The 25,226-nt window shown below is 36.1% G+C and overlaps 1 protein-coding gene and 1 pseudogene across 1 annotated transcript in view; one reads left to right on the top strand and one right to left on the bottom strand.

Moving 5' to 3' along the window:
* ADAM32 (ADAM metallopeptidase domain 32) overlaps nucleotides 1-24,626 on the top strand; it is a 168,340-nt gene extending 143,714 nt beyond the window's left edge. Inside the window, exons 18-24 of the mRNA XM_057303370.1 lie at nucleotides 852-955; nucleotides 1,489-1,704; nucleotides 10,146-10,178; nucleotides 14,094-14,132; nucleotides 21,289-21,327; nucleotides 23,706-23,744; nucleotides 24,511-24,626. Coding sequence (XP_057159353.1) covers nucleotides 852-955; nucleotides 1,489-1,704; nucleotides 10,146-10,178; nucleotides 14,094-14,132; nucleotides 21,289-21,327; nucleotides 23,706-23,744; nucleotides 24,511-24,517 — 477 coding nt within the window. The 3' untranslated portion in view covers nucleotides 24,518-24,626. The remainder of the gene's footprint in view (nucleotides 1-851; nucleotides 956-1,488; nucleotides 1,705-10,145; nucleotides 10,179-14,093; nucleotides 14,133-21,288; nucleotides 21,328-23,705; nucleotides 23,745-24,510) is intronic.
* On the bottom strand, nucleotides 6,881-7,337 carry LOC113262078 (60S ribosomal protein L21-like; annotated as a pseudogene).
* Nucleotides 24,627-25,226: the final 600 nt, after the last annotated feature.

Below are 25,226 nucleotides of genomic sequence, written 5' to 3'. Positions count from 1 at the left end.
AGAATAGAGATTCACACATAGTAAGTACCATAAAGGTGTTTGCTATTATTATTTCATTTATTTATTTATTAATTACAGAAACCATCAGTTCCTAATCTAATTATCTGATGGCCTCTTGGAATACAAAAACCCTTGGATTAAGAATCGGGCAAATGGGCGCCTGGGGGGCTCAGTTAGTTAAACATCTGACTTCAGCTGAGGTCATGATCCCAGAGTCCTGGGATCAACTCCTGCATTGGGCTCCCTGCTCAGTAGGGAGTCTGCTTCTCCCTCTCCCTATTCCCCCCCGCCCCGGCTCATTCTCTCTCTTTCTCTCCCTGTCTTGCCTCTTTCTCTCTCAAATAAATAAAATCTTAAAAAAAAAATAAAAGCAAAAAAACACAACCCAATTCTGGTGAAGGATAGTGGGGAAGGGTAAAGTGCTCATTTTGAAGTACAAATACTTCAAGCTACCACATAATGTCACTGAACTTGGAGATAGGAAGACATTTGCACGATCAGCTCTGGAGGTGATACTAGCTGGCTCCAGGATGCCGCTGGATAGGTCTCATTTTCATTAGAATTTAAGGATATGTTTCTGAAATTGCAAACTAAGTTTTCAGGTGAATATTTGAAAGCATTAAATTTTCTTGATGCAAATTCTATGAGCCTCTATAGCTTTTTAAAAAACTGTGTGTATGTTTTTGTGTGCATTAGAAACCAAACATTTGATTTGTAGGATTATCTCTGTAAATAAATAAAATTACACTAAATGAAAATATAAAAGTAATCTTGATGATCCATCTGATAATGTTACTTTTTATGAGAAAATAATTTTAAATGATCATTTAAGTTTTTAAAAATGATCCTAGATATGCAATTCCAATGAAACGTGCTATTGTTTTGATGGCTACCAGCCTCCATTTTGCAAAAGGCGCAGCAGAGAAGTTTCTAGTTTGTCTGGGAAACAAGGCAAGTATCTAATATCTTTACATATTCAGTTAATAAATTCTCAAATTGCTTATCTTCACAAAAACAAAGGTAGATTTTTGCTGCCTTGAAGTCAATATTTGCAATTAAAAGGTAAATAGTCTTCTTTTCAAGAAATGAAAACCAGGTATGTCTTCTTAATGTAGCTCTTCTAATATTAACTCTCAATATCATGATTGAAACTGAGAGTATCTTTTAAAATTTTTATTTACTGATATCATTGACTTTCTCTGTTAGGCTGTCCTGTAAATTTGTTGGATTACCTTGCAATTACATGATCCCACATTATATATCATTGAAGTTTTGGGGTCCAACTTAAGAGTGCTATACTGAGATTTTGCCATAGCTGCATTATAATGTAAAATACGTTGGAACTTTCTGGAACTTGTTTTCTAATCTTTTAGAATGAGAGGTTGTAGAGATAGTTCTAAGTATTATGATTCTATTATTATTTTTCCATGTTCTTTGAATAACAACAAAAATTAAGAACATTGTAATTGGTTTGCTGCAACTTGAAAGTAAAAATAGATGGCTTAATTTTTTTACTCTGACTTTTAATGTATTTCTATTTTTAGGTTTAACAATGGAAAGAGCTCTTAGGAAGGCTGAAAAGAACCGGTGGCTTCTAGGTTTCTACATTGCTTTACCTGTTATCATCATAGCAACCATAATAGCTGTTTCATGGAATAGTTCGAAAAAGTGGTTTGCCAAGGAAGAGGAATTCCTGAGTAGCGAGTAAATTGAATTTGTGTTCCCAAGTTAAACTTTAGTACCATTTCACTCTAGTCCTATATAGGGCAGTATCATGAAGCAGCTATACATTTTATAGGGATTTTGAGAACTATATAAATATCTAATTTAATTTTGTAAGCTAGTTTTGAATATCCCCATTTTAAAGTTGCAAAAATTTGGGAGTATAATTCAAACAATTTGCCAAAGTCTTTGCCTTGGAAATTGAGAGAGAAAGAACTCAAATGTATCCTTATGTATTGCTTTCAAATACTTTAGTGGTTCTCAAATTGTGACCTGTGTTACCTAAAGGAGAACCACCAGAAATATTTATTAGAAATGCAGATTTCTAGGCCTTATCACAGATGAAATATTTCCATTTTCGTTGCTGCTTTATGTAAGAAATGACTTTAAAATTATTCTCTGGGTAAAGTATTCAGAAGGAAAATTTATAATTTAGACTTTAGTATATTTAATTTTTTTTTTAAGAGAGAGTGTGTGCTAGTGGGGGAAGGGGCAGAGGGACAGGGAGAGGATCTTTTTTTTTTTTTTTTAAGATTTATTTATTTTAGAGAGAGATTGAGAGGAGCGCATAGAGACAAGGGGCAGAGGGAGAGAGAGTCTGAAGCAGACTCCACACTGAGCATGGAGCCTGACAGCAGCCTGATGAAGGGCTTGATCTCATGACCCTGAAGTCATGACCTGCGCCAACTGAGAGTCAGATGCTTAACCGACTGAGCCGCCCAGGCACCCCGAACATACTTTAATTTAAAAAAATAATTCAAACACAGAGAGAACATGGTGATGAATACTCATTTGCCCACCCATGGAAATAAACAAATGTTAATATTTTTCTTGGTTCTTTTATGAAATAAGCCATTGCATTTACAGCTGCAGTCCGTTTCTAGTATTATCTCTGCAGAGAACAACCTCTACACTGAAAGTTGATATGTATTACATGTTTTTGCTACATATGGCTGTATCAGTGTGCCATATCTGGAATTATATTTTATTTTATTTTGGAATTATATATAATTTTAAACTTGAAAACCTTCTTTATAAAGAGATACATTTCCTCTTATAATTCTAATTTTGTTTCTGTGTTTTCTTTTTTCCCGTTTTCATGAGTAGTCTTCTCAGAGGTTTTATTGGCAATTTAAAAAATATAACTTTGGCGTTTGTTAAGATCTCTATATTTCCTTAGTGTTTATTATCTTGAAGTTGTGTTCTTTTCCTCCTTTCTGCTCTCTTTACTTTTTCTCTGTTTTAATTCTAGCTTTCTTGAGTCTAATGCTTTTTTTGAAATTAATTTTCAGTCTTTCTTATTTCCAATATATGCTTTTAAAGCTAAAACTATCCCTTTTATATATCATTTCATGTATACTCTTGTTTTTAATATATAGTTGACATTCAAAAAATTAGAAACTTCCAGTATGATTTCTTGTTTGAATTATGGATATAGTGTTTACTTTCCAGTTATATGATTTATTTTGGTTGCTGAAAAAATTATTTTCTAATTTTATTACCTTATTGGGACAGACTTGTTTCTATGATTTATTCTTAAATGTTGGAACCAGAAAGGTAGTCAATTTTTGTAAAATATATGCCTGTAGGTATGCTTCAATTATTGTAACATCTTTGTTTTCTTGTTTCAAAAACAAACTTTTTAATTATGTTGCTTCAAATCATTTTTATCTGTATTGGGATATTCCCCCCATCTGCTCATTAATTTATTTTCTGTGAGAAGCAAACTAAAGTTTTTCAATATTTCATGGCTTTCCCTCTGATTTTTGAAACTTCGGCTTCATATATTCTGAGGCAATGACAATGCATTAATGTTCAATTTAGTTACGATTTCTTGGCGTATTATCTTTTTATCATTAATAATTTTTTCTTAAATTCTGTTCTCACTGTTTTATATTGCTATATCAACATGCTCTTTGAAATTTAGACTTACCTAGTATATCTTTTTTCATCCCCTATTCTTAACCTGTCTTTGTTTTTAATTGGTTTCTTATAAATAGCCTTTATATGGAATACAGTAGTGGAGTTTGCTATGCATATATGCTTAGTATATGATGGCATATATTTAGACTGAAAATTGCCATTTTATTTTTTCTTTTTTATCATCTTCTTTTTTTTTGCATGTTTTCTTTCCTTTTCCTCAAATCCATTTTCTTTATTGTGTTTTTTTCTGTTCTCTTTTTTCTTCTATTACTTTGCACATTTTTATGTTGTTTTTTATTTTTAAATGATTTTCTTTAAATTTTAGTATTTGTAGGTAATATACAGTATCTAAATTTATTTTTATTTTTTTAAAAGATTTTTTATTTATTTGACAGAGAGACACAATGAGAGAGGGAACACAAGCAGAGGGAGAGGGAGAAGCAGGCTTCCCGCTGAGCAGGGAGCCCGACGCGAGGCTTGATCCCAGGACCCTGGGATCGTGACCTGAGCTGAAGGCAGACGCTTAACTACTGAGCCACCCAGGCACCCCTGCAGTATCTAAATTTAATCATTATATATGGTCATCTGAATTACACCAAGATCTTATAACACTAGCTTCTCTTCATCTATTTGTTTGTAATTCGGCTTTTCACTTTGCCCCAAATAAGTTAGTGTTGTTTTGTTATTGTTATATTTAGTCAGTACTTACTGGGATTACCTATTATATTTCCTAGGTCTTTGCTTACTATTCCTTTCTTTTAAACCTTTTGTTTTGAAATTTAACAAATATAAAAATTTGCAAAAATAACACAGAGTTTCCTTATCCCTTTCATTTGGGTTTTGTTAATGATAACATCTTACATTAACATAGTGCATTTCACAGCTAGGGAATTGGTATTGGTACAATATTAATAATTAAACTACAGACCTTATTCATATTCATCAGTGTTTACATGCAATCTTTTTTGTGCTCATTTTTGAGTATGTGTGTGTATGTAATATTATGAAATTTAATCACAAGGTTTTTTTTTTTTAAAGATTTTTTTTATTTATTTATTCGACAGGATAGAGACAGCGAGAGAGGGAACACAAGCAGGGGGAGTGGGAGAGGAAGAAGCAGCTCATAGCAGAGGAGCTCGATGTGGGGCTCGATCCCAGAACGCCGGGATCACGCCCTGAGCCGAAGGCAGACGCTTAACTGCTGTGCCACCCAGGCGCCCCATAATCACAAGGTTTTTGATACCACAGTCATCACCATTCTTTTCAGAATTCTGCTTTTTTCATTCTAGGTTCAATTTTATTCTTAGGAAGCACTGTCTTAGTAGTTATTACAGTGATGGTCCATGTGTAATAATCTGTTTGACTTATATGCCTGGAAATGGCTTTATTTCATTTTCACTCTTGTATGGGTGTAGCATTTCACGTGAACAATTATGTCTATAAGTCTTTTGTGATATGCCACTGAATTCTGGCATTTACTGTTGGTGATGAGACATCTGCTGCCAGTTTAATTAATTCAGTTTTACCTTTATGCTTAAACTGTGTTTCTTCTTTAAGTTAGCTTTCCAAGTATTCTTTTGTCCAAAGTCTTGTTAGTAAATTATTACCTGTTCTGATGAGTTTGTTTTTATTTATCTGCTCTGAACTCAGCATAATCTTTAATTATGAGGTTTTTCTTCAATTCTAGAAAATTCTAATCATTATCTCTTCAATGATTGACACTTACCCATTCTATCTCTTTTATCTTTCTGCAATTCCTGTATTTTAGGGTCTTCAATTCTGATCTCCATGGTGGTGCTGACAATGATGGTTTGTTTTCCTTCTCCCCTTCCTCCTCCTCCTCCTCTTCCTTTTTCTTCTTTCCTTTTGGTGTTAGAATGAGGCTTTTTTAAAAAATTTAAATATAGTACCTCATTAGTTTTTGATATATTATTCAGTGTTTCATTAGTTGCATATAATACCCAGTGCTCATCGTATCAGGCTTTTACAAACTGAGCTATAATTTACATATAGTAAAATTAATATTTTTAGTGTGTGTAATTCTATGAGTTTAACAAATACATACACATACCATGACTACCATAAAATAAAGAACAATCCCATTACCCCTCAAATTGCCTCTAACCCCACTTCCAGCTCCTGATGCTGACAGATCTGTCTTCTTTGCTATAGTTTCGCCTGTTCCAGAATTTTGTATAAATGGAATCATAGTGTGTAGTCTTTTGAGTCTGCCTTCCTTCCCTTAGCATAATGCATTTGAGATCATCCATGTTGTTATGTGATAGCTTGTCCTTTTTATAAAATAACACAGTTTTATTGAGGTACAATTGACATACAGTAAACTGCATATTCTTTAAGTTCATAATCTGGTACGTTTTGATAATTTGAAAAGTAACACTCATGAAACTCATGACAATCAAGATGATGAAGATACCTGTTATGCCCAAAAGCTTCCTTGTGTTCCTTGGTAATCCGTACTCCTTTCTCTGCCATCTCCTTTATCCCCACAGTACCGCTGATCTGCTTTGTCACTACAGCTCAGCTTGCATTTTCTAGAATTCTGTATAAATAGAATCATACAGTATGTGCTCTTTATTTTTGTCTGCTTTATTTCACTCATCATAATTATTTTGCAATCCATCCATGCTCTTATGTATATCAGTAGTTGTACTTTTTTATTGCTGATAGGTACTCAGTTGTACAAATACAGCATAATCTGTTCATCCATTCATCTGTTGATAGATGTGTGGGTTGTTTCCAGATTTTAGCTGTTATAAATAAAGCCATTATGAACATTTATATGCAAGTCTCTGTGAATATGTACTTTCTTTTTCTTGGGTTGTTACCTAAGAATGAATGGTAGGGTAATGCGGTAGGTATGTTTGGCTTCTAAAGAAAGAGCTGAACTGTTTCTCCAAGCAGCTGTACCATCTTATAGTTCAGCTACTAGTATGTGAGAATTCTAGTTCCTCCACATTCTCGCCAATGCTTGGTATGGTAATATATTTCTTTTTAGAATTTTAGCAATTCTGATAGTGTGTAGTGGCATCTTACTGTGTTTTTAAGTTGCATTTCTCTATAATGACTAATGACATTGCTATTTGTTATATGTGGTTATTTGTCATCTGTACCTCTTCTTTGGAGAAGTGTGTGTTCAAATCTTCTGCCCATTTTAAAATTAAGTAATTAATTAACTTATAGTTCAGAGGTCTTTTACTTATTTATTTTTGTACTATTATGCCATGATTTCATAGGAAATAGGTTCCAGCAGGTCAGGCTCTTTTTGATTGAATCTCACAAAATGTTCTTCTCTGGGTGGCGGAGACTGGTGCTTCAGCTGAACACCAAGTACCTTTCTTTTTGGCTTCCTTGTTTTTCTGATCATTTTCCTTCACGTTTTAGGAAACTATCTCGGTTTTAGAGTGCTTGATATGCTCATTATGTACATTAATTGTTTTGGCATGAATCTTGCCGTTAATTTTAGCAGGATGCTTAATATAGTACACTCTTTCAGTTTTGCCATGGTAACATTTGTGGGACATTCCTTTTTGAACAGTGCCCATTCCCTTGATGTTTATAATATCTTAATTGTAGATTCACATGTATGTGGCTAAAGGAACAACTCCATGTTTTCAAAAAGGCCTAAAGAATGTATAGCTGGTGCCATTCCTCTTTCCCTTTGTGTTGGACATTTTGACAAGTTGCTGGAAGATGGTAGTTCCAGGTGAAAGGCCCCATTTTTTAATTGGCTTGTCTTTTTATTATTGAGTTGTTCAGATCTTGTGGTTGTTTTTAAAATGGGTTGTTTTCTTATTATTGCATTTTGAATGTTCTTTACATATTCTGAATATGAGTCTTATTATATATGATTTGCAAGTATGTAGACTAGGAATAATCTAAGGCTTATCTTTTTATTCTTCCAAAGAGCAAAAATTTTAAATTTTTATGAAATCCAATCTGTGAATTTCTTCTTTTATAGATGATTTTAGTTTTGTATCTAGGAAATATGTGCCTAACCAAAATTCATACAAATTTTCTTCTGTGTTGTCTTCTAAAAGTTTTATAGTTTTAGGTTTTGCATTTAGGCCTATATCCAATTTGAATTAAATTTTGTATAGGTTAAAAGGTATGGATAGAATGATTGTTTTCTGCATAAGAATATCCAATTGTTCTAACACCATTGTTTTTAACGTTTTGCTAGTGGGATCAGAATAGTCACCACTACTGAGGCGATACACTTTTGAGTAACTCTACCCAATTCTCCAAAACATGGTATTTTAAAAGTCAGGTGGTGGGAACACAAGCTATTCTTGTCCCCGTGAGCACAAAAGATTGTTCAATTTCAAATCGTTTTTTCTCTGGCTTAAGTAGTTTCCTCACTTGCGTTCAATGATTAGTACTTTGCAGAAGACTCAAGAGGGACCCTCCACAGATCTCAGGAACTCTCTCTCTGCAGCTCTTTCCCTCTCTGGTATTTTTCTCTGTGAATTCTAGCTGCCTTGGCCTCCCTAGGCCCCCAGTTCTATTAGCTCAACTCAGTGAGATTTCTGGGTTTTGTCTGGGTCCCCCTGGCTGTGCCATAGCCTGGAAACTCTCACCAGACAGTAAGAAGGGTCAGTCATAGGTGTCTCACCTTTTTTATTCCTCTCTATCAGAAATCACTGTCCTGTGCTGCCTACTATTCAATGTCTGAAAACCACTTATTTCATATATTTTGTTTGGATTTTCAGTTGTGTTAGGCAGGAGGGTAAATTGAGTCTGTTATTCCATTTTGATCAGAATTGGTAGTATACCTTTATGGTTTGTAACCACATTCATATTTATCTACATCTCACATTGTGTTAGATTTTTCTTTCATTTCACCGGTTCTTCTGCCATCACTGTCCTGTTTAAGATTTGTGGATTCTCTTCTTGCAAAAATCTCTATGGAGATTTGAAATATTCTTATATAAACTTTTTTTATTTAAAGATTTTATTTATTCATTTGACAGAGATAGAGACAGCCAGCGAGAGAGGGAACACAAGCAGGGGGAGCGGGAGAGGAAGAAGCAGGCTCATAGCAGAAGAGCCTGATGTGGGGCTCGATCCCACAACGCCGGGATCACGCCCTGAGCCGAAGGCAGACGCCCAACCGCTGTGCCACCCAGGCACCCCTAAACTTTTTTTTAAAAAAGATTTTATTTATTTATGTGACAGAGAGACAGCCAGCGAGAGAGGTAACACAGCAGGGGAGTGGGAGAGGAAGAAGCAGGCTCCCAGTGGAGAAGCCTGATGTGGGACTCGATCCTGCAACGCCAGGATCACGCCCTGAGCCAAAGGCAGCCGCTTAACGACTGCGCTACCCAGGCGCCCCTTATATAAACTTTTTTTAATCATTTGTGTTTTTGGTGTGTGAATTCATTGTTTTGCTGTGGCTGTTGCCATTAACTCTTAGTGGTTTGTAATCATAGACTCTTTTATCTTCAGTGTTTATGATTTTCCCACGAGAATTCTGCATGTTTTGTGTTGAAGACAAATACATGTGGATTGTTTCACTTTTGCTTCTTTTATCAATCAAAAATATTTAAAACAATTGCTATGCACAGCATTCAAGAATTAGTAGGAGTATGAACTGGAATCCTAAAATTACACTTTTTGGGATTCCTACTTCGCTCAGTGATGCATCCCCCCCCCCCCCCCGCCCATCTACATAGCCTCATTTCCCTGATGCATTCTAAAGGCCACAGGTCAGAATTTTTATTACCCTTGTTTCATGGGTGGTATGGCTCTTCATGGCTCCCAGGTTTAATTAAGGAACTCACAGTTTCCCCACATGCAAAGGCCTGGAACCTCAACTCCTTCTAAGGAAGAACTATTAAATCTCTAGCCTGAAGGTGTTATTACTGGTTTAGGTGCCCCTGCAATTATTCAGTTTTAGCTCCTGTTTACCATTTCAACTCTCAGTTTCTTCACTTTTACTAGCACCAGGAGAAGTCTTATTGTTAACCTCAGTTATGTATTCAGTGTTTGTGTTATTGTTTTCAGCACTCCTCTGTGTTATGAGGAATGTAGAGGGGAAATTGCCCCCTGCCCTCTCATTCTGCCAGATTGCCTAGAAGCCAGTATGGGTTCTTTAAATTCATAAAACGTAATGTTTTTATCAAAATCAATGAATAAAAGTTAAAAGTTGGGGCATGAAAGGCAGAATCAGGGACTCACGGTCAAATCTGCATTCTGTGTTCAGAAGAGATAAGGAAAAAGCAAATCTGTGCTTTTTTGATAGTCTCCTCACTGTGGGATTTGAAATTTACACTCTTTGTGAATGAGGTATATGGGTAAATAAAAATATTATTTAATTTCCATCTTTATTCAGTGACCTTGAAAATTATTTTCTTTATTGGTAACTAGTTTTGTAAAAGAGGTAATACTGCTTATAAAATGACCTGACTTTTATTCTTGAAGTTGGCAAGACTTTTTTAGGACTAACATGAGGCACTCTTTTTCATTTTTTTTATATCCAGCTCGGAAGGCAGCACTCACACATTTGCTAGCAGGTACGTAAATTAGAAGGTATCTTAAAACACATGTTGTAAATTAAGAATGAATTGATAATTCACAATTTTTAGATACCACTTGAACAGGTACAATTGGTAAAGTAATGCACTGGAAACAAGGCTACTAATATATAGTAATTAAGTTTCTAGTAGTCTTTTATTCACTTAATAAATGTTTATTAGAAGTCTATTCTGAGGAAACAAGGATGAAAATAGCCAACTCTAATAAGAAATAGGATGCATATAATTAGTAAAGAAAAAGGCTATATAGTGCCTAGAAATGGCCCAACTTGGGTTATATTCATGTATTGCTTGGGTAAATAAACAAGCAAATACCTGACACTTCATAGATTGTATGTGACAAAGCTCAGGTAAAATCTATAATAATTATGGGTTGGGAAGAACTAATTATATTGACCTAACTGTGCTGTTAGTATTTTGTCCCTATTAGTGTTTCTTAACCATAAATTCAGTCCTCACTGTTTTATAATTGCTATATGAACATTCTGTTTGTTAGATTTACATAATATAACTTTTCAATTCTTTTACTCTCAATCTTTCATTAAAGTTGGTTTCTTAAAAACAACCTGCCAGTGGAACTTAAAAAATAAATGATCTCCATAGTTTCTCAATAGTTGAATTTAATATGGTTATATACTTACATGGTTTACAGATATATTTAGACTAAATTCTATCATTTTATTTTTTGTGTGTGTTCTATTTACCATACTTCGCCAATATTTTATTTTTCTACTTTCTTGTAGTCTGTTACATCAATTGTACTTTCATTGTTTTTCTCTTGCTATTAATTTGGTCATTATATTCTAGTTATATTCTTTTAGTGATATTCTTTAATGATTGAATTATATTATTTAATTATTAAAATTCAATGTTATTTTATAATTTCAGATATAATGAACACTTACAGTTTCTAACAACATATTGATCTTAGCCCATTTAACCCTATACTCTTTTCTTCACTCTTCCATATTATTATTATTTGGTATTTAATTACTCCTGAATTTTAACCTGCTGCAAACAAGTCATCATTATCTTTGTCATTATTCTATTTAGTCAAAACATACTAGGATTTCACTACATATTTACCACTTTATTTGCTCACTATTCTTTTTTGAATTTTGCTCCATCTTTTTATGTTCAGTCTCCCTTTGGGGGAAGTACATCTCTCAGAATTTCCATCAGTGAGTCTGTATGTAGTAAGCTATTTATCTTATCCACCTGAAATTGTCTTTCTTTTATTTTCACTTTTGAATGTTAGTTTATGTAGTGTGGACTTCTAATTGAGAGTGATTTTGCCTTAGCTATTTGAACGTATGTCAGTGTAGTCTGGCATTTACTGATGACAATGATAAATCTTCTGTTAGTGTGTTTATTCATTTATTCCTTAATGGTTAATAGGAGTTTTATCTGTAGTAGCCTTTGTATTTCTATTGCTGCATGACATTTTACCACACAGTGACTTAAAACAATATTCATTTATTCTCTCAAAGATCTGTAAATTAGAAATCCAGGTGGATGGGGTGCATGGGTGATTCAATCAGTAAAGTGTGGGACTCTTGATTTCAGCTCAGGTGATGATCTCAGGATTGTGAAATCAAGCCCTGGGTTGGGCTCTGTGCTCAGCAGAGAGTCTGCTTGAGATTCTCTTTCTCTCCCTCTCCCTCTGCTCTTCCCCCTACTTGCACATGCATGCAGGTGCTCTCCATAAATAGATAAATTCTAAAAAGAAAGAAAGAAAGAAAGAAAGAAAGAAAGAAAGAAAAAGAAAAGGAAGGAGGGAAGGGAAGGAAGGGAAGGAAGGAAAAGGAATCAGGCGGATTTGGCTGGGTTGTCACAAGCCTGACCAGAAGGCCTGAAGGCCAGGTTGTGTTCCTAGCTCATTCAGGTTGTAAGCAGAATCTAATTTCTTGCAACTATGGACGTGAGCTACTTATTTCCTTATTGGCTGTCTGCTAGGGGACCCTTCCTACTCCCAAAGCCTGCCTGCATTGTTTCTCATGTGCCGCCCTTCATTTTCAAAGACAAAAGGGCATTCAGGTCTTCCTTAGGCTTTGACTTCCTCTTACTTCCTTTTCTGTCAGCAGCAGAATACTCTACTTTTGAAGGCTCACCTGATTGGGTCAGACCCACCAAAATAATCTTTGTATTTTAAGATCAATTGATTCGGAGCTGTAATTACACTTGCAAAATCTTTTAAGTACTCAGAAGAATGTTTGAATAACCAAGGAATGGAGATCTTAGGAAGTGATCTAGAATTCCGCCTAACAAAGCTTCTATGTTTTTTTCTTGTCCCTAGAGTTATTATTTCATTATAATATATTCCGGTAGAGATTTTTTTTTTTAACTCATGAACCAGACTCAGTATTTTCTTTCAGTGAGAAGACTCACAACTTTAATTTTGGAAAAGTCCTGATGTTTTCTTTTCAAATATTGAGCCTCCGTCATTCTAAATCCTCTGTGTCTGAAATCCTTCATGTTTCTTAACTGGTCTTTTGTATTTTATTACATTTCTGTTTATCAAGTGTTCTGGGTGATTTCCCTAAACTGTTTAAAAATCAGCAATTCTTTTTCTTTTTTTCAGTTCTTTCATTTCTTGTTTAATGGATTCTGGTCCTTTATTGATCTCTATGGAAATTCTAAACATTCTTTTTTTAAAGTTTGTTTGCTGCCTATAATTTTTCATATATGAATTCTTTACTTTTCTTCAGCTGCGGACATTAACTCTTAGTGGCTTTTTTCTTTGATTGTAAGGCCACCTTAAGCAACAAGGATTGTCTCATGAGATTTCTGTGTGTCCTGCTCTATAAAATCCTCCTTGTGGAGATTATTTCTTGTCTTATCCTCCTAAGTTATAAATTCCTTCCTTCCTTCCTTCCTTCCTTCCTTCCTTCCTTCCTTCCTTCCTTCCTTCCTTTTCCTTTCTTCCTTTCTTCCTTCCTCTTTCTTTCTTTCTTTCTTTCTTTCTTTCTTTCTTTTCTTCTTTTTTTTTGTTACATCTGGAGATCTAGAATTCTTAGGAAGCATGGACCGGTATCCTAACCTTTGAGGTTCCTGTTTCTCTATGTGATATTTTTTATATCCACATCCCTAAACCATTTTAAGCACTTAAAGTTTCTGTGTCTCTAGGTGACCCTTTTCCATCTACACTTCTGAAGCAATTTTCCTGCTGCATCTCAAAGACTAATGGTAACAGCTTTTAGTATCCTCCTTTCATGGCTTCCAAGTTTAGAGAAGGAAGTCAGTTCCAGCTTTCCAGGAGGTTTCAACTCCTTATAGGCTAATGTGGATGACTAATTCACATAGTTCTGGAGAGTCACTCACCTTTAGTTCCTATTTACCTTTCATGTTTTTAATTTTCTCTCTTTTTAAAACTATCATTGGAAATTTCCCTTTCTTCTCTTAAGTTTTGGTTAGTATTTTGTGTTATTTATTTTTTTTTTCACTCTTTCTCTGTGTGGAATAGCAGGGGGAAACTGCTCAGTCAGCCCAGTCTGCTGCCCGATTGTCCAGCAGTTAGTGAGGGTTTTAAATCATGACCTGTAATTTATCAGTGGGTAACGCATTTGATTGGAACCTGTAGGCCAGAATCAGGCATTAAAAATCAACCATATACTCTATCCTGGAAAGTAGTAAGGAGAAAAACTAATCTGTTTTCTTGCTCCTTTCCCTACTGGGGATTTGAAATGTATGTTCTTTATGGACATGGTACACATGTAAATTAAGATATTACTTATTTGCATACCCTAATTTAGTAGTCTTTTAAAATTATTCATTAGTCATAATTAGTGGTATAAAAGAGTTAATGCAGGTCACAAAATAGTCTAATGTTCATTTGTTATGGAGACAAATATTTTTTGGTATTAACCTGGAAGTATTACTTTCACTCTCATTTAGATCTAGATCAGACAGCAGCAGCCAAACAGATACAGTCAGGTAAGTAAATTAGGATGTATTTCTTAAAATAAATATGTATTAAGAATAAGATGAACAAATTGACAATCAACAATAAATTGCTAGGTATTATTTGAGCAGTAACAATTGGTAAAGTACTACACCGCAAAATAATATATTAGTATTTGCCAATCTAGTAACTAATGTCTATTTGTGTAGAAAAATCAATGTCTTCTTTCTCTCAGTTTGTTAATATATGTTGGGAGTTTATTTTTTGTAAACAAAGGAATAAATGATAGGTGAAATGGTTACAGAGCTAACTCATAAATGGGCAAGTTTACTTCTGTATTTGGAGACTTTACAACTAGAAATTCAATATGTATGCTCATGAACAACTGAGTGAACGCTTATCCTGTTCACTTAAGAAAACTTTGCTAAAGAGAAACATCATACAGAAACAATAATTCTACATCTTCCATAGCCTCTCAGTATCACAAAGTAGTATTAATTAGATTTCTGTCCATTTCCTGAAAGGTGGATATTTCCATATAATAAAACAATAAGTCTTTAGTTTCCCACCTCTATCATTTTTGGGTTTGGGGTCTTTCTGCGGGTATAAAATGTTTAGGAGTTTTCATTGCTCTCTCTCTGATTTAAGTCTTTTAAAAAAAATTTTTTTTATTACATTATGTTAGTCACCATACAGTACATCCCAGGTTTCTGATGCAAGGGTTGATGATTCATTAGTTGCGTATAACACCCAGTGCACCATGCAATATGTGCCCTCCTTACTACCCATCACCAGTCTATCCCATTCCCCCACACCCCTCCCCTCTGTAGCCCTCAGTTTGTTTCTCAGAGTCCATAGTCTCTCATGCGTCTTCCCCCTTCTGATTACCCCCCCTTCTTTATCCCTTTCTTCCCCTACCGATCTTCCTAGTTCTTATGTTCCGTAGATGAGAGAAATCATATGATAATTGTCTTTGTCTGCTTGACTTATTTCACTTAGCATTATCTCCTCCAGTGCTGTCCATGTTGCAGCAAATGTTGAGAACTCGCTCTTTCTGATAGCTGAGTAATATTCCATTGTATATATGGACCACAGCTTTTTAATCCAGTCATCTGTTGAAGGGCATCTCGGTTCCTTCCACGATTTAGCTATTGTGGACAATGCTGCTATGAACATTGGGGTGCATATGGCCCTTCTCTTCACTACGTCTGTATATTTGGGGTAAATACCCAGTATTGCAATGGTTGGGTCATAGGGTAGCTCAATTTTTAACTTTTTAAGGGACCTCCACACTGTTTTCCAGAGTGGCTGCACCAACCTGCATTCCCACCAACAATGTAGGAGGGATCCCCTTTCTCCACATCCTCTCCAGCAATTTCTGTTTCCTGCCTTGTTAATTTTTGCCATTCTAACTGGCCTAAGGTGGTATCTTTGTGTGGTTTTGATTTGAATTTCCCTGATGGCTAATGATTTTGAACATTTTTTCATGTGTCTGTTGGCCATTTGTATGTCCTCATTGGAAAAGTGTCTGTTAATATCTTCTTACCATTTTATGATTTGTTTATTTGTTTCTCGTGTATTGAGTTTGAGAAGTTCTTTGTAAATCTTGGATACCAGTCTTTTATCTGTAGCATCATTTGCAAATATATTCTCCCATTCCGTGGGCTGCCTCTTAGTTTTTTTTATTGTTTCCTTGGCTGTGCAGAAGCTTTTTATCTTGATGAAGTCCCACATGTGCATTTTCTCTTTTGTTTCTCTTGCCTTTGGAGATGTGTCGTTAAAAAGGTTGCTTTGGCTGATGTCGTAGAGGTTGTTGCCTATGTTCTCCTCTAGGATTTTGATGGATTCCTGTCTCACATCGGGCTTTCATCCATTTGGATTTTATCTTTGTGTGTGTTGTGAGAGAGTGGTCAAGTTTCATTCTTTTGCATGTAGCTGGCCAATTTTCCCAGCACCATTTATTGAAGAGACTGTTTTTTTCCACTGGATGTTTTTTCCTGCTTTATCAAAGATTAGTTGCCCAAAGAGCCGAGGGTCCATTTCTGGGTTCTCTATTCTGTTCCATTGGTCTATGTGTCTGTTTTTGTGCCAGTCCCATGCTGTCTTTGTGATCACAGCTTTGTAGTACAGCTCGAAATCTGGCATTGTGATGCCCCCAGCTTTGTTTTTCCTTTTCAACAGTTCCTTGGCGATTTGGGGCCTTTTCTGGTTCCATACAAATTTAAGGACTATTTGTTCCAGTTCCTTGAAAAATGTCATCGGTATTTTGATCGGGATAGCACTGAAAGTGTAGAATGCTCTGGGTAGCATGGACATTTTAACTATGTTAATTCTTCCAATCCATGAGCATGGAATATTTTTCCATCTTTTTGTGTCTTCCTCAATGTCTTTCAAGAGTGATTTATAGTTTCTAGAATATAGGTCCTTTACGTCTCTGGTTAAGTTATATCCAAGGTAAACGTATGGTTTTTGGTGCTATTGTAAATGGGATGGATTCCCTAATTTCTCTTTCTTCAGTCTCATTATTCGTGTATAGAAATTCAACTGATTTCTGAGCATTGATTTTGTATCCTGCCACATTACTGAATTGCTCTATAACTTCTAATAGTTTGGGAGTGGATTCTTTTGGGTTTTCCATATAGAGTATCATGTCATCTGCGAAGAGAGACAGTTTGACCTCTTTTGCCGATTTGGAACCTTTTTGTTGCCTGATTGCTGTTGCAAGGACTTCTAGTACTATGTTGAATAATAGTGGCGAGAGTGGGCATCCTTGTCGTGTTCCTGATCTTAAGGGAAAGGCTTCTAGCTTCTCCCCGTTGAGAATAATATTTGCTGTAGGCTTTTCATAGATGGCTTTTATGATCTTGAGAAATGTACCCTCTATTCCTACACTCTGAAGGGTTTTAATCAGGAAAGGATGCTGTATTTTGTCAAATGCTTTTTCTGCATCTATTGAGAGAATCATATGATTTCTGAATTTTTGTTTCTGGATAAAATCTAAGACACTGATAGATTTGCGAATGTTGTACCACCCCTGCATCCCAGGGATGAATCCCACATGGTCATGATGGATAATCCTTTTAATATACAGTTGGATTCTATTAGCCAGGATCTTGTTGAGGGTTTTGGCATCCATATTCATTAGGGAAATCGGTCTATAATTATCCTTTTTGTTGGGGTCTTTGCCTGGTTTGGGGATCAAGGTAATATTGGCCTCATAGAATGAGTTTGGTAGCTTTCCTTCTGTTTCTATTTTTTGAAATAGCTTTAGGAGAATAGGTATTATTTCTTCTTTGAATGTTTGGTAGAATTCCCCAGGAAAACCATCTGGGCCTGGAGTTTTATTTTTTGGAAGATTGTTTATCACTGACTCAATCTCTTCATAATTATTTGGCCTGTTTGTTTATCACTGACTCAATCTCTTCATAATTATTTGGCCTGTTTAAATACCATTTTTTCCTGTTTCAGTCTTGGTAGTTTATGGGTTCCAGGAAGGCCTCCATCTCTTCCAGATTGCTTAATTTATTGGCATAAAGCTGTTGACAAAAGTTTCTAATAATCCTTCCAATTTCATTGGTGTTGGTTGTGACCTCTCCTTTTTCATTCATAATTTTATTAATTTGGGTCCTTTCTCTATTCTTTTGGATAAGTCTTGCCAGAAGCCTGTCAATTTTATTAATTCTCTCAAAGAACCAGCTTCTAGTTCTGTTGATCTGCTCTACTGTACTCCTGGTTTCTAATTCATTGATTTCTGCTCTCATCTTGGTCAGCTACTTCCTCGTGCGTGGATTAGGCCTGTCCCTCTGTTGCTGTTCCAGCTTCTTGAGGTGAGAATATAAAAACTGCATTTTAGATTTTTCTATTCTTTAGAGTGAGGCTTGGGTGGCTATGTATTTCCCCCTTAGGACTGCCTTTGCAGTATCCCAAAGGTTTTGGACTGTTGTGTTTTCATTCTCGTTGGTCTCCATAAATTGTTTAAATTGATTTTTGATTTCATGGTTTATTGAATCATTCTTGAGCAGGATGGTTCTTAGTCTCCAAGAGTTTGAGTTTCTTCCAAATTTTTCCTTGTGGTTGAGTTCCAATTTCAAAGCGTTGTGGTCTGAGAATATGCAGGGAATAATTTCAGTCTTTTTGTATCGGTTGAGACCTGTTTTGTGTCCCAGAACATGGTCTATTCTTGAGAATGTTCCATGGGCATTAGAATAGAATGAGTATTCTTTGGTTCTGGGGTGTAGTGTTCTATATATATCTATGAGGTCCAATTTGTCGAGTATGGCATTCAAAGTCTTTGTTTCTTTACTGAGTTTTTGCAATGGTGTTCTGTCTATTTCTGATAGTGGGGTGTTGAGGTCCCCTACTATTAATGTATTTTTATCTATATGTCTCTTTATTCTGTTTAAGAGTTGGCTTGTGTATCTTGCTGCTCCCCTGTTGGGGGCTTATATATTTATAATTGTCATCTCCACTTGTTGGATACATCCTTTAAGAATAATATAGTGCCCTTCTGTGTCTCTAACTATAGTCTTTAGTTTAAAATCCAATCTATCTGATATAAGAATTGCTACCCCAGCTTTCTTTTGAGGTCCATTTGCATGAAAGATGGTATTCCATCCCTTTACTTTCAGTCTGAATGTATCTTTGGGTTCAAAATGAGTCTCTTGTAGACAGCAAATGGATGGGTCATTTCTTTTTAATCCAATCTGCAACCCTGTGGCATCTTATGGGAGCATTTAGGCCATTTACATTGAGACTGAGTATTAAGAGATATGATTTTAATGATGCCATATTGCCAGTAAGGTCTTTGTTTGTATCGGTTGTGACTATCTGTTCTGTATTACTCTTGGGGCCTTTTTACCTTTATAGAACCCCCCGTAATATCTCCTGTAGGGCTGGTTTCGTGGTTACGAAATTGGTCAATGACTGGCGATTCTGGAAGGTCTTTATTTCTCCATCCATTCTGAATGACAGCCTTGCTGGATAAAGGATCCTTGGCTGCATGTTTTTCTCTGAAAGAGCTTTAAAAATGCCCCCCCAACCCTTTCTCTCATTCCAGGTCTGTGTAGACAGGTCTGATGTAATTCTGATACCTTTGCCTTGTTACGTGAGAAATTTCTTCGCCCTGGCCGCTTTCAATACTGTATCCTTGGATCTAATATTTGCGATATGCACTATGACGTGACGTGGTGTAGGTTTGTCGTGGTTGAGCTTGGGAGGGGTCCTCTCTGCCTCTTGGACACGAATGTTTGTTTCCCTTGCTAGATTAGGGATGTTTTCAGCTACAATTTGTTCAAATATCTCTTCTAGACCTCTGTTTTTCTCCACCCCTTTGGGGATCCCGATGATTCTGACATTGGATCGTTTCATTGAGTCAGTGATCTCCCATAACCTACATTCGTGGGCGTGGATTTTTTAAGTCCAGATTCTATTTTGCTTTTTCTTCTACTAACCCATCCTCCAGTTCGCTAATACGTTCTTCTGCCTCATTCACCCTGGCCGTCAGAGCCTCTAGTTTTGACTGCATTTGGCTCATAGAATTTTTAATTTCTGCCAGATTCGCTCTCATTTCCGCCCTTAGAGATTCTGTATTCTCATTAACATTTTCGTTAATACTTTTCTCAAGTCTACACATCATCTTGACCATTGTTACTCTGAATTCCATTTCTGATAATTTGGTTATATCCATATCCATCAGTTCTGTGGCAGAGGCCACGGACTCATTGTCTTTTCTTTGCTGGGGGGGATTTCTCCTTCTCGTCATTCTGATGAGGAGAGGTTGCGGGGTTGTCCATAGTCCAAATTATTGACCGGGACCCAGGCCGTGCGCCCTTGTTTTATAGGGATCTTAGGGATGTGGGCTTCTTGATTTTTCAGCCTGCCTTCTGGGGGAGGGGCCTGCCGCGCCGATACTCAGGCAACCCTGTTTGGGTAGAGTCTCCGTGTCCCCTGCGAGGGGGGACAGGGTTGGGCACACTGTGAGCCGGTCTTTCCAGGCTTTTGTTCTCTGGCAGCTTTCCCTGGCGGTTTGCTGTGCCTCTTCTGAGAGTCAGAGCAGCAGTGGCCGAATCTCAGCCTCTGTCTCAGAACAGAGGGATCGCGGACCGTTCTCCACTGATGTTCTGGCCACTTTAACTCTGTTTCTGTTGTTGCTGCTCAACCCTGCAGCGTCCTGGGATGTGCGCCCCACACCTGGCATCCCAGCCCTCACTTCCAGGGCCGGCGCGTCTCTGTCCTTTGTGTTTTTAACACTGCCAGCTACCCCCGCACGCTCCCGGAGCTCCTGGTCTCAGTCTGGGTCCAGTGAGCGCACCGGAGCTCCGTGAAAAGTCTGGTGGCACATGCTCCCCACTCAAGGTCTCAGTCTGTTCTCTCGCGGGTGCTGGTCCTTGAATCCGCCCGCTCCCCCGTGCAGGTGGCTATCGCTTCCCAGCGCCCGAACGTGGCGGCTCCCTCCCCCTTCCATTTATCTTCCGATATCTGTGCGCGGTTTCAGGGCTCCCCACTTCATACCTCAATACTCCGCGCTGGAGATGTTCATTTGTAGAGATCCAGGTGTATCTTCCTGCGTCTCAGGCTGATTCCGTGGATGTTCAGGCTGGTCTGGTACCTATCCAGCTCGACTCAGGGGACCGGCTGATAAAGTGGTCCCCTACTCCTCTGCCATCTTCCCAGCCTCTCCTGGAAAAGCCTTTCTGGCTGTCAGTCTCCATTGGGTATTAGATTTTTGTGCTATTTTCTTCAGCTTTTCTGTGGAATAGAAAGGGAAAGCTTTACTTGTGGAATGGAAAGGGGAAGTTTTTCATGTCATTTCACTCCGATAGATTCCCCAGAGGTAAATAAATGTATTTTAATTTGCAAAATGTGTCAGTTTACATATCAGTGAATTTAAAAAGCTAACTTGGAGGGTGATAGCCAAATTTAGGCGTTCATCATCAAACTTAGGTATTGTGATTGGAAGTGATAAAGAAAAAAACTGCATCTCTGCTATCTAGATACTTTTCTCCACTGGAGAATTTAAATTTTGTATTATATGCTGCACTTGATGTTGGGTAAATAAGAGTATTACTTTTTTGCATGTCCCAAGTGTTAAAAGAGTTAGTTTTGGTGTAAAATGGCCTGATATTCATTATTAATGTAGGTAAGTTTCTTAATATAGCTGTTAGGCATTATTTTTATCTTTTTATTTAGATCCAGGTCAGAAAGTAGTGCTCAAACATATACCAGCAGGTAAGCAATTTAAGAAGTGTTTCTCATAAATAAGTGTACCTTAATATAAGAATGAACAAATAAATAATTGCTTAATATTTTTTGAGCAGCCACAATTGATAAAGCCCTAAAAACAATTTATTAATATTTTCTATTTTAGGAATGAGTCCTTTTTCTTCATTTAACTAAATTTTTATTGATTCCCTACTCTTTTGATATGTAGGAAAAACTAGTTAAATCTAATGAGACAAGATATCTATAATTATTTTGTGGAACTAATTCGTAAACAGAACATTTTTACACCCTTTATGATGAGATACACAAAAGGAAAAATTATTTTTTTGATCAGATTACATTTGCATCCACAACCTTAATATAAAAAACTGAGTAAATTCCACTTAGGAGGAGTTTATCAAAGAGATGGTATCATAAATACACTAAAATTCTTTGCTTCCCATAGCCCCTCAACAGCCCGCAGTTGTGTTAACAAAGGTTCTCTGAATTTTTCTGAAGTTTTTCATTTCCCATGCTCCATAGTTGTGGCCTTGTGATCACTCTGAAGTCATCAAGTACTGTTGGTCTGCTCACCTTTCTTTCTCCCTTACAGAGTTTCAGTTTTCTTGTAAGATATGATGTTTTTCCTTGAATGTCTTCTTTTAGTTACTTTCAATCCACTAGTTTTCCAGAATATCCTTTATAGCTACAGTTTAAATTTTCAGGCTACACCACAGCATTTATAGTTTCTATCCTTTCTGATGAAGTCACTTCCTCCATTAGGGAAGCTATGGAATTTCTACATCCTTTATTCTTTGTTATTTTTGGATGTCTTCTAACATCATAACCCCTTATAGATGTTACATTCTCCCAACTAATTATGAAAAAAGAGTTGATTTTCTTTATTATGTCCATTCCCTGTCAAGGAATTTGTGATATAATGCTCAAACACTGTAATTCTTCCAAACTTTTGCTTACCTAGAAGCATTAGTTTCCCTATATACTCCGAAATCACTTGAGGGTAATGACCATGTGTATTTTGCTAACCAATTTAGAGTTGGCACCTAGCAGAGTACGTGTGCAATAAGTACTTGTTTAATGAATGAGTGATTACTCTTGAACTTCACATACACAATTAATATTATAACTACTCCAATTGGAGTCCCCTTTCTCATAGAATATGGAATTCACATAATCAACCTCTTCTAGAAGTGGTGTTCAACTGGGTTGAGGGATAGCCTAGGACATCATCCATAGGACATTCTATATTGTGTTTGAAGAATATAATTTGGAATGTTAATCCATTAGTCCAGTTTGTATTTAACATATACCAGAAAAGCACCCTTGAATTATTATTTAATTTAAATTTAATAAGCTAGGCATAGTTGCTGTGCTTTTACTATTATAGCCCCTATTAGACTTTTTTCTCCTGTTCTTTTTAAACTTTTAAGTTTTTGTTTTGTTTTGTTTTGTTTTCAATTGGAAAGCTGGTGGGAGATGTTGGTAGAACCAACTCCTTAGGTTATAACATTACCAAAATAAGAGTTTTTTTTTTTTTTTAATGATGGGTATCTAATAGGTTGTGCACATCAGTAGACTCACAAGTCTAGATCCCTTAATTGGCTCGGGGGAGAACTAACTACAGTTAACCTTTGAACAACATGGATTTGAACTGTGCAGATCCACTTAAAATGGGTTTTTTAAATAAATATAGTACAATACTATAAATGTATTTTCTTTATTACTTTCATGATAACTTTTCTTCAGCTTATTTAATTGTAAGAATACAGTATATAATACATAAAATATACAGCGTATGTGTTAATTGACTATTTAGATTATCAGTAAGGCTTCCAGTCAACAGTATACTATTAAGTATTTAATTTGGGGGGGGAGTCAAAGTGTTACATGTGGATTTCAACTGTGTGTGGGTTGGCAACCTTAACCCCTGTGTTGTTCAAGGGTCAACCACATATTTAAAAAGTGTGTTTCATAGAGTAGTGGGAAAAATCTACTTTAAGTTCTGAAGTTATAAAATAGCAGAGTTAAGAAAAGAATGGGAAGGGTAGAATTATATCACTCATCACTGAATTATCTCACTAACCTTACCATATATATATTTTCTCTGTCAATAAGGCTCACTTAATTTGTCTTCAATTTATTCTTTTTTCTCTAATTCTTTTGGTTAGAGTATTAGAGATAAATCTATAGATATAAAAATTAGAAGAGTCCCAAGAATTTGATTTTGACTTTGGTAATAAATAGAATAAACATAGACATTTGGTAGATTCCTTTTTTATCATTCTTTTGAAGGGAAAGAGGAAGAAACTTCTATTAAAAATAAAAAATAACTTTATCAGATTATATTTTGTCAAAATAAAAGTATTATTTCCTTATTTACTCAGATCCAAATCACAGGAAAGCACCCAAACACATAACAGTAGGTAAGTAAGTACATTGGGAGCTGTCTCTTAAAATAAATGTATTTGAAATTGAAATGAAATTCATAATCTATAATTAATTCCTAGGTATTTATTGGGTAGATGAATTAATAAAGTACTATATCAGAAACAACGTATTAATCTTTACTAATCTTACTATTAATGAGTATTCATTTAGTCTTTTTTCTTCAGTTTAATAAAGTTCTGTTGGGAACTTGCTCTTGTGGATAGAATGTAATTAAAGAGTTTGAATCCAATAAGATATAAGATATGTAAATTAGTCTATAAAATAAATTCGTAATCAGGGCCACTTTATCCATTAGGCATTGTAGACATAATATATAAGGCCTATGAGTTTCCAACTGTCAAAAACAAACACTGTTTAGAACATGAAAAACCAAATAGATTGGCTCCAAGATATGGAAAAAGTAAAATTAATAATATATTTCAATTTCTAAGAAAAAGGCAAACTCTCAACTCTTACATGCATAAACATTTCATTATATGTGGGAAAAATGTAAGATTTTCTCACTTGCAAATACTTGATTAAATATAATGCTTCCCCAGAAATCTCAGAAATTTGTAGCATAAACATTACTCATAGCCAAATAATTACACAAGCAAATTGCAAAAAGTTTTTCTAGAATTATTTTTTTCGACGTATGAATTTTTTGTTTGTCAGTACCCCCAGCTGTTTGTATATTTTGCAGTGGGAAGGAATTTATTTGCTCTTGGTACCTTAAAAATGTGTCTCTTTTCTTTTCCATAGTAACTAATAATTCCTTCAAAGGACAATGGATATTACAGAGTGTCTCACTGAGAAATGAGAATCCACCTTTCCTCCCTTGGTCACAGTCAAAGGAAACAATAAACCGAGTGTGGAACTATTTGCATGTGCATCTGTATTTATTTCTTCCTCTACCCCTGAGGCTTCAGTTCTGTCATTTCAGGGCCTTTAGCTGAAGATACTCACCTCATCTCAAGCATCCCCATCCCAACCAGGCTCCCTGAGCTCTTTTTCTCAACTCTCCCACCACCCACTCCTGCTTACCTGCCTGGGGCCCCAGGTGCTAGGAATCTGCATCAACTGCTTTTACTTAGGAAGAGCTCGTGAGTGGTAGTCCATGGTCCTCCTCCTGGTATTTCATACCAGACTTGACTGGCATACAGATCTCACTTAATCCAGATATATGCCCACTTCACCCTTGAAGCCTAGGAATAAATCCCACTTGGTCATAGTGAATAATCCTTTTAATGTACTGTTGGATCCTATTGGCTAGTACCTTGGTGAGAATTTTTGCATCGACGTTCATCAGGGATATTGTTCTGTAATTTTCCTTTTTGGTGGGGTCCTTGTCTGGTTTTGGGATCAAGGTAATGCTGGCCTCATAGAAAGAGATGGATGTTTTCCTTCCATTTCTATTTTTTGAAATAGCTTCAGAAGAATGGGTATTAATTCTTCCTTAAATGTTTGGTAGAATTCCC

The sequence above is a fragment of the Ursus arctos genome, unplaced genomic scaffold, assembly GCF_023065955.2.
Source record: "Ursus arctos isolate Adak ecotype North America unplaced genomic scaffold, UrsArc2.0 scaffold_27, whole genome shotgun sequence".
Lineage (NCBI taxonomy): Eukaryota > Metazoa > Chordata > Mammalia > Carnivora > Ursidae > Ursus > Ursus arctos.
This window is presented reverse-complemented; position numbering and strand designations above follow the sequence as displayed.